This window comes from Telmatherina bonti (genome assembly GCF_933228915.1).
Source record: "Telmatherina bonti genome assembly, chromosome: 11".
Lineage (NCBI taxonomy): Eukaryota > Metazoa > Chordata > Actinopteri > Atheriniformes > Telmatherinidae > Telmatherina > Telmatherina bonti.
Genome location: NC_136629.1, coordinates 23898693 through 23908368, shown reverse-complemented (window position 1 = coordinate 23908368; position 9676 = coordinate 23898693). Strand labels below are relative to the sequence as shown.

At 36.9% G+C, this 9676-nt stretch overlaps 1 protein-coding gene across 1 annotated transcript in view; it reads right to left on the bottom strand.

Moving 5' to 3' along the window:
• eys (eyes shut homolog) overlaps positions 1-8866 on the bottom strand; it is a gene marked incomplete at both ends in the record, with an annotated part of 188641 nt that extends 179775 nt beyond the window's left edge. Inside the window, 3 exons of the mRNA XM_079248768.1 lie at positions 793-989; positions 6575-6691; positions 8122-8866. Of these exons, the coding sequence (XP_079104894.1) occupies positions 793-989; positions 6575-6691; positions 8122-8866 (1059 nt within the window). The remainder of the gene's footprint in view (positions 1-792; positions 990-6574; positions 6692-8121) is intronic.
• Positions 8867-9676: the final 810 nt, after the last annotated feature.

Genomic DNA, 9676 nt, shown 5'->3' with positions numbered 1-9676 from the left:
AATCATAAGTGAGTAAATACATTACGTAGTGACACTACTCCTATGCATTTTCTAAATTTATTGCCAACATCAAAGCCCAAAATAATCCAGTTAAATATATTAGTTTCATGAACATTTAACACGGCATCTTAACCATTTAAAAAAAACTACACTGAATGCAGATCTAAAAGGAGAAGGAAACTAAATGCATTTTACTTGGTGTTTAGTACATTATGAGAAGTTAATAAATGTTAATGCTCCTGTAATTCACAAAGGTAAACCCACTAGAACAATATCTATGTTAAGCAGCAGCAGGAACAAGCATTATTTTGATAAATGTCCCCTTTAAACTGCTCTCCTCTGGTATTCTTAGGTGGGTTGCGAAAACGTGGTGCACTTGACAATGTGTAATGAACAAAACAAAGGTTATGCAGAAGGACAATTAGAGCACTACTACATTTTCCCCAGAGTATCCTCCAGAACATTTGAAACAGCACTGCCTCTGCAAAATGTATGGCCATAATAACATTTCCAGTGAAAGGTGAAAATTGCAGCAGGCGTCCAATTACAAAAAGGTTTTGATGAGAGCCATTTCAAGCTGGCACTTAAATATGCACAGGGTCATTCAATCAAAATGCTAGAGGAAGCAGGCACTCCTTCCCTCAGCTCATCTTCTGCAGGAAATATTAATTGCCGGCGGAGCCTTCAGAATGAAGCCATTTGATCTTGTTTCAAGACACTATTAATTTTCATATGCCATTTCTTGTTTATGTCCCACTGAGATAAAACAAATAAGGGAAATGAAGTCCTCACATGCTCCCCTGCGGTGCAAATTTGTTCTCCCTGACATGAATATGACACGCAGTCAGAGTCAACACCAGAGTCGCAGTAGAGGCCTCTGAATCTTTCTGGACAATGACAAACAAATCCTCCAGGGCTCTCTGCACATGTACCGCCATTTCTGCATGGATTTGGGTCACAGGGGGCTTTCCTCTTCTCACAGGAAGGGCCTGCAAAAACCGACAACAAAAGATTACTGTGCTTTCATTCAGGCTGCATATCCATAGAAACTATAATGTGCAAAAAGCCTGTCTGCTGGCATTCTTTATCCGACTCATGCTTACACACTCTACTCCATATAATACTTCAGGTGGCAAACGGAGGCAGTAAATCATTTCAATGCAAAATAAATGCATCTTTAAAATGACATGACTGACCTGAATTCTAATCTATGGAGAGAGATTTGATTGGCATGTTTTATAACAGAAGGGAGGCATTCCAAGCATTTTCTTGACATTATGCATGTATATTCTGTAATTACATAAATATTACAAAAAGAATTGACTAAAAATAGATATATAACTTTGAAATATTCCAGCTAATATCAGCCTCTAACTGTTTCTGCAAGAAAAGAAAAAAAACAACTCAAATATTATTACAGTTGGACCTACCGCCACAGGTTTGTGTGCTACTGTCCACAATTTATTTATATAAGCATGATCATCCCAGATGCCACTGCCTAGATAGTTAGGGTAAAATTATTGCAATGTAATTAAAAAAAAATCCATTCAATCTGTGTTTTTTGTGATCTTTATTTGGGAAACTGCCTGCAAAACCTTTGGATATTGATTAAGGTTAATGATTTACTATGTTTCAGCGGGTGAAACTGAATTTAAAGCGCAAAAGCAGCCAAATCATCTGTAAAAAGAAAATTGTTTAAATTGAGAGTGTACATGCAATACCATACTATTATGCACTTCTGCACTTTAAGCTCCTGTAAAGTTGGAAAAAATTCCATAAACAACATGTAACTCTCTGGTGCATACGTGAAGCACAAAACTACAGCTGCAGAGTTACGAAGCAGTTCTGAACGCTGGTGCCTCAACAACACAAAACATGTTGCAGTTGAAGCAACTAGAAATAGATTATGTAACTTTAGTTCTTCTTACTTTGCTCATGTCTTAATCGTATTCTTAAAGTTGTGCTTCTATATTTAGTTACGTCCCAATATGTAAAAGAATAGTTTTCAATGTCCCAAGAACTACAACACAACTTTTTCCCAGGAACAGTTTGTTTTACAAGACATAGCTGCTTGTTACTTATTTCTCGTCCTTTTATTCAGTTTAGTTCCATCTGACAAATAAGTGCCACACAATTTATAAAACTCATTCTACTTGCTGCAGTGTTTTATCTTCAGCGATGCTGAGCTCTCAGAGCAGCACATGAAGATGGCTGCGAGTTGAAAACGCCAGGACTGGGCAGGCCAGAGACTATTTCGAGCATCTAAGCACACAAATAAAGAATAAAGAAAAAGTCAATAGATCTCTGAACCCAGTCCAGTAATAAACTGAAAGTCATCATAAAGATGTATAAATGATTTTCATGGAGGATTTTCACAGAAGTGTAAAGTAAGTAGTCGGTGCTGAAGCTTGTTTCATACCGTAAGCATTTTCTGATAAAGTCATTTTCAACTAAGCTGTAGCCAGTAGTTTTATTTTTTTTCCATTTATAATAAATAGTATAGAAGCACAACACTTTCACCAGCGGCAGCTTAACCACAGGCAGGGTAATGCTGCACTGACATTGTGTGCAAAGGATAAAATTAGACTGAATTCAGTGCAGGTTCAAGGTGAATAAAATTTGATGTTATTCCCTGGTGAGGGTTTTCATTTTTTTGTGTTCTTTACATGGTGCCTACACATTTATCTTTCCAGTGACTCTTTCTTTGCATATTTTCTTTAATCCCCCTGCTGATACAAGTGCTCATGTCCCAGAGGCTCCTCACAGCCTCCTTTGTGGGCATCAATCTTACTGTGTACAACTTCAAGGTTTGCTTTTTGCCTCAGCTCATTTTTTCAAGTTTTCAGAACTGGTTCAGTAAAAGCTGCACCAATTCAAACATTTCCTTTCACCACTTTCATTTGAGGCATATAAAATTGCTTTCGCACTTGTGGCACTCAAGAGAAAAGGCACTAATAAAGAGCTTAACAGGATTCACAGGATCTTTTTTTTTTCCCCCTAATCATTATCTGCATTTGTAAAGTGAAGAAAATTTTACTTTTTACTAACTCCGGTCATCTAAAATACATATAGAAACAGCACTGTGTCAATATCCGAATTACTGGTCTAATAAGGTCAATGGCTGGATAATTCAAATTATTCTGTCTTGAGTTGATTCAATTCCTAACAAGACTGTAAAAATCAATTAAGATCATAGAAGAAATAGAAACTGTTCTATAAAGATGGCAATACCTTGCAACATATGCTCCAGAGGTAGTGCAAAGGACAGTCAAATCAAAAGAAAATCTCATTTGAAACATCCCACGAGTTGGACTCATTATTCTGTGCGCATAGGCTTTGGCCTATGAGGGCAGCAAGCTCGGGAGCAGCCACTAACTTCCAGTTGATTAATGAGCCAACTGCAGCAGGGAGGTGGAGGAAGCACAAGCACCACAGAACCCCCAAGAAGCTGATGGGACAGCGGGACACCATGACTATGCGAATGCATCCAGTGGAGTTTGCTTACTTGAGAAAGCAGCAGCAGTTTAAGCAAATCAGATAAAAGCTGGCAAGGCAAAAGAGTGTTCATCTTGTGAATTTACTTTGGAGGTAAATTACAAGAATTCAAGGCAATCGATTTTTTTTTGTTTTTAAGTAGATTTTTTTTTGTTCTCATTGTTTATCGATTTTTTTTTTTTATTAGTTTTACTATACTATTCTGTTAGTTATTCCTGGGAATTGTGTGACTAAAAATCACATAATCAGAGTTAAATAAAGAGGGAAAAGTACAACCTTTATTTATTTATTTATTTTTTTTTTTTTAGAAAGAATAAGAAGTTTTACACAGTGTATCCTAAACTTAAATTCTGTTATGTCAACTTTTGACATTTTATTGCTTTGGGAAGTGAGGATACTAACACTCAGATTTTACAAGTGGAACTTTTGCTGAACTAAAACTTTCAGCTGGTCAGCTGTCTGTCATTGTTGTTGTGTCTATGAAAAATGAACCATCCATATTCAATCAAACAGATTTGGATTATATGCAGACCAGACAAACACACACAATGCATATTTGAAGTTGCAAACTTTTAAGTCATGCAGACTGTGGTCTGGCATTGTCCTGCTGAAACAACCTTACTGCTTGTGTACATTTCTTCAAAATACCCATATGTACTTTTATACAATAGTACCATCATACATATATGAGCAATCATTGTCATGGAGACTGATGCCGCACCTTACCATTGCAGATGATGGATTTGCATCATTGGCTGATAACTACCAAGATATTTTTCTTTTTTAAGTCATACGTAGGACATACTGTAGAACCTTAGAATTAATTTTCCTAAAAGCAGCTGTAATATGGACTCATCTGTCCACTGTCTTTCCATTTGTCTGAGATTAACTCACAATGGCTTCATTTCTTTATAGTTGATGTATGGCTTACTCATTGCATAACACACTCTCCTGCTATATTTCTGGATACAACTGTAGCAAATGATAAATGGTTTTCCATAGTAGTCCCAAAGGCACATGGCTATAGTGATCATTGGGCTTTTCCTGCATCACTGACTGAAAGCTCAGAGGTCACGCTCATTCAGCAGGGAATTTTGTCTTTATCCACTGATTTGTTACTGTATCTTTTTTTCAAGGTTATACATTGTAGATGTTTAAAATTCAATGCTAATTTACAGTCTTTTTTTGTATTTTTCTGTTTTCCTGACTTTAATTTGCATAAAGTGCATGAACAGGTTGCAGCTTTTGGTAGATGTCCCTTTTATACCCAATCCTGACACCCTTACTTGTTACCAATTAATCAGCTGTTTAGGGAAAGGAGCTGATTTTATTAAAAAAAAAAAAAAAAAAAAAAAAAAAAAAAAAAACAGGAGAAGGAGGTGAAAAAGAGCTGATTGTAGAAGCTTCCAAAAATCTCTGTATACACAAAATGCCTGCATTCTTTGAAAGTGTTACGGGTGTTAAATCCTTGTTTTATGTATATTTTTTGTCAGCAGAGTAGACCAGTCAGGTGGGAGTTAATAACTTTATTTGTATTTGTGTTTATCAAAAAAGAGAAAATCAAATAAATTTAATCAAAAGAAATTTTTTTTTTTTAATTCTCAAGGTTTTCTAGAATATGGTTTTGTATTTCAAGGTTCATATCAGGTCATGACAACACAATCTGGTTCAGAAGCATCTTATCAAGCAACAAACATGATTTTATTTGGCTGTAACATCTCCTTGTGTACTTACTAAGAATTGTGCTCCTATGTAAATATTCTTTTTCATTCTTTTTAACTTTAAAGAAAAAAATTCTGATCAGCATCTAAGTTTAAGGAGCTCTTTATTTACCCACAATCAAGGCCCTTTCAAGCCAATCCAATAGATCAAATATGGCCTAAATCTTCCATTGTATAAAAGCAGAGTTCTGCAGACAACCTTAGCAGTACATACCTAAAATAATAATCTAAAAGCATAAGCGAGACTCCAAAGGCAAAGCTATGACACTTCAGAAATTCTGCCAAGACAAAGTATGCTGCAAACCGATGAATGAATGTGAAGAGCCACCTGGAGGCGTTATTCCTGAAAGATCATTGCCAGCTTGCTTTGTCAGGAAACAGTGATATCCAAGGCAACTTTAGAAGTATCTGAGTCTTTTTTGAGCAATATTTATTCAATTAACTGTACTTTACTTATGTAAATGGGACTAAATTAGTGATGCCGTAATGACTCAATACAAGATCACAAAATCATGAGAGCAACCTTATTTTCATACGAGAGTATTTAGTACTGTGTCTGTCACACTCACTGTATGAAACAGTCTGGTCTTTATGAATGATTTATATGATTGGGGTATTAGATTGAAATAATACAGACTTGACTAAAGCAAAGCTAAGAAAAACACGAGTGTTAATCATGATAATTAATGTGGAATATAACATAAGAAATCAGAAAGAACAGAAATTATTGAACACCATAATTAAAACGGTTTGGAGGTTTGATATCAGCACACATGAATATAAACTAAAATCTAAAAGTCACATTGTTGTGGCCTTTTTTTTTTTCCTCTCTAGTCACATTTATAAATCAAAGCTTTGATTATAATGTACTCAACAGAAGCAACACATTATAAATTACATTCAAAGTGATTGCTGTAAACCTTTGTTTTATTAACTCCGACATGCTCGGTTAGCTGGCAGTTTAGCCTTGGCCCTTTACAGCAGCTTGTTGTTATATGATGTATTTGATTTGAAGTTGTTACATCATATATTATGATGGCAAATACCTATATCAGAAGGGATTAGCTTTGTAGCCCATGAGGAAATTCTAATCTTTTTGAGATTTATCACCTCTGTAGTTTCTAGTTTTTTCCAGATAGTCCCCTGTCTTTGAGGCAAATGACACAGCTGTCCATGTGGAACCGAGATGTAACAAGTCTTTCCACTGTCTCTGGTGTGAGGCATTGTGCAATACTGTCTGATGTGCCAGCTAGTGTTTAAAACTGTGACATAACATTCAAAGACGAGGTTTTTATTGTCACTGTAACCGACAATCCATCTATATAATACCAGGAGGTAGGTGAAAAAGAGCTGCTTACCAGAGAATCCGGTGTCACAGATGCATTTGAAAGAGGTGGGTGACATTTGAACACATGTCCCATTTTTACATACTCTGTCACAGTTTTCTTTCCCAACAACTTCAGAGCAGTTAACTCCTAAAACAAACAAAGAAAAAAAAAAAAAAAAAAGAACATGCTGAGAATGGCAAAGAGGCACACAGGAGTGATTTGCAAGCACACTCTCTTTTTCGGGCATGTAATCAATAAAGAAGGTAAAAAAATAGTGCAAGTCCAACTCAGTAATGCAGGGAGGATGCAGAAAAACTAATGAATCATTCAATTAATGAAACCATTTCATGTTTAACGTTCATTTTAACAAAGACATTTTTAACACTAGAAATTTTATGTTTCGTCGAGTCAGCTTCGATACATTTTCATCCGCATATCCATTTCTGTATTTTTGGTCTGCAACACATTAGAATGGAAAAAAAAAATGAATAAAGGATGGACAAATGAAATTGTGAGGAAATAAAGAAAAAAAATCAAATAATAATAAAAACAGTAATGTTATTTTTAACATAAACCAGGATCTTTATTTTGGCACCAAAGATGTCTACAAAAGTTGTTTTGTTTTTTTTTTTGTTGTTTTTTTTTAAAACAAAGTCTGCTAGTTTTACAGTCAACAAATGGATAAATAAATAAAATAATGTTACTCAAAGATAAAGTTGTAGGAAATTTGTGCAATTTCTTCAACGGAGCATTATATAATTTTATATTTTAAACAATCCACCCCTAAAAATGGACAAGTCTAAGGTAAATATCCTGATATTCAATCCTTTACATTGTATAGCATCAGTAGGGGTATGTGGACAATGGATTACTTTAAGAAACCTACTGGTTATATTCATAAGTGTTACTTATGTGTGTTAGTTAAGGGTCAAAAATGATTCATTAAAGTTGTTGTTGCAGAGGGCGATGGCTTAGGGCAGGAATGACCCCCTGCATCTTTATGTTGCTGTGACCTGAAAAAACCTCTTACTAAACACACTGTGTTGTGTCATTGTGTTGAAGGTGTGGAGAATTGTCCATTTTTTCAGCAATTTGTGCAGCGTTTCTCTCTGAGCAATCAGCTTCAGGGGACTCTAGAGTTTTCCCTAGCACAGAGCCAGCTTGGCTTGAGATTTTACAGCTTCACATGCTGCCTTCAAGATGTTTTTTTTTTCTCCTCCGAGGGAAATCTGTGCATTTTTCAACAAGACAATGCAAAGCCTTATTCTGTGTCCATTACAAATACATGGCTGAAGTAGAGGCCAGGGTACCAGACTGAGAATCTGTGGAGAAATTCAAAGTTTTAAAGAATGAGCTAATGATACAACTGGGCTCTTGTTAGAAGTTTTGACATTTTAACAGCAAGACTGGGGCAAAACAACTCTCTCCTTCAACAACTGGACTGTAGAAATCAAATAAGAGAAAATTGACAAGACAAAACATGAAATATGTTGAGAAGGTTTTAAACAGGTTCATTTGGAAGAGAAGCTGTTGGTTAAAAAAAAATTCTTAAAGGGTTAAGTTACTTTTTTTCATACCTGTGAAATGTGGAGGGCACAGACATCTATAAGTTCTGTTGTTCGGATCTGTGGATCCATTGCTCAAGCAGACTCCTTTGTTTTCACAAGGGTTATCCAAACAGGCATCGTACTTTTCACAAAACCTTCCGGAATAGTGGTGGTGGCATCGGCAGTGGTACACGCCCTCCCAGACTCCCGCTTGGCAGACTCCATTCCCCAAACAAAGTCGAAGCAGAGGAGAGGCCTGGCAAAGCTGTGTTCTGACAGACACATTGAGCCTGAGACCAAGCTTGCACAGCTGTGTGTCTCCATTATGAAGAGCAATGAAGTAATGATGACCTGGGTCCATCCACTTAGCTTCAATTTGCACACTTCCATTTAGATTGTGGGGGAATGGAAACTGATCTTTTAAATCTTCATCTGTCGAACAACTTTCAAAGTTGTCTTTTGATACATTGAGGATTGTGATGCCATATGTCTTCAGGGTTTCATCGACAGACATAGCAAGTTTGTCTCCATGTTGCAGCTGAAGAGGGCATATCTGTGGGAAGTTGAAAGGCTGCTCACTTGACTGGTTTACCCCCCGAGTATCCCAGCACTCCGACGCGCTCCGGCAGATGTTTCCTATTAGAGTCCAATTCATTTGGATTGTGTGCTTTTTAAGGTGCCATTCATGAGTGGCTTGTCTGTTGCAAACTGTTTGGCATTGGACAACGGGGACAGCCACAAAAACTGCAATTAGATAAAAAAATGATGCTTCCATTTTTCCCTGTTTCTGCAATTTAGACACAATCACTGCAAAGGCTGAACTGGACTGCATCGGGTTTCAGGGAATATGGAAATGCACATCCACATTCCACATAAAGTCCCCCGGAACCGGAACAACCTGAGGAAAACAGAATTTGGTTAAGATTTGCAAAAAGAATCAACTCACTCTATTTTATGATTGAGGCTTAATGCTATTCAGACAAAAAAAAAAAAAAAATCTCGTTAAGACGATTCACTTCTACTGTAACATCCCAAACCTGTGGCTTCAGCATGTCTAGCAGGAGCTGTCATAATCATATGCAGTGCTGCTGACCACCAAGTGTGTCACAGCAGCCTCAGCTTCCCTGAGGTTTCTACAGAATGACAGTGTCAGATAAAATATTCTCCCTCCCCTGCCGGGGACCGATACCTCAGTGTCGGGCAGCGAGATGAGTTAAAGCAGACAGCATTGTCTTTCTCCCTTAGGCCCCTTTTTCATACATGCACGCCAGATAAAAAAAACAACAAAGTAAAGAAGCCTCGCTGCAAGGAAAACTGTGCCCCTTGATCTGCTCACAAGGGCTGATATGAATAACTGCATGATGATAAGTAATAAAACGCTGAATATGGAACGCCAATATCAATAGAAGGGGGAGTGATAAAGTGAATGAGATAGCAAGCATTGTCATTAAGGCACTGAGGGGACACAGAAGACCTCATTTACATGAGATGAGGTTGGCTACTGTGTTTCACTCAATGAATCGGAAAGCTGCAGCTGATCTCTGATGAGAAAAATCAAATTAAAAAGTCTAGCATGTTGGATAAA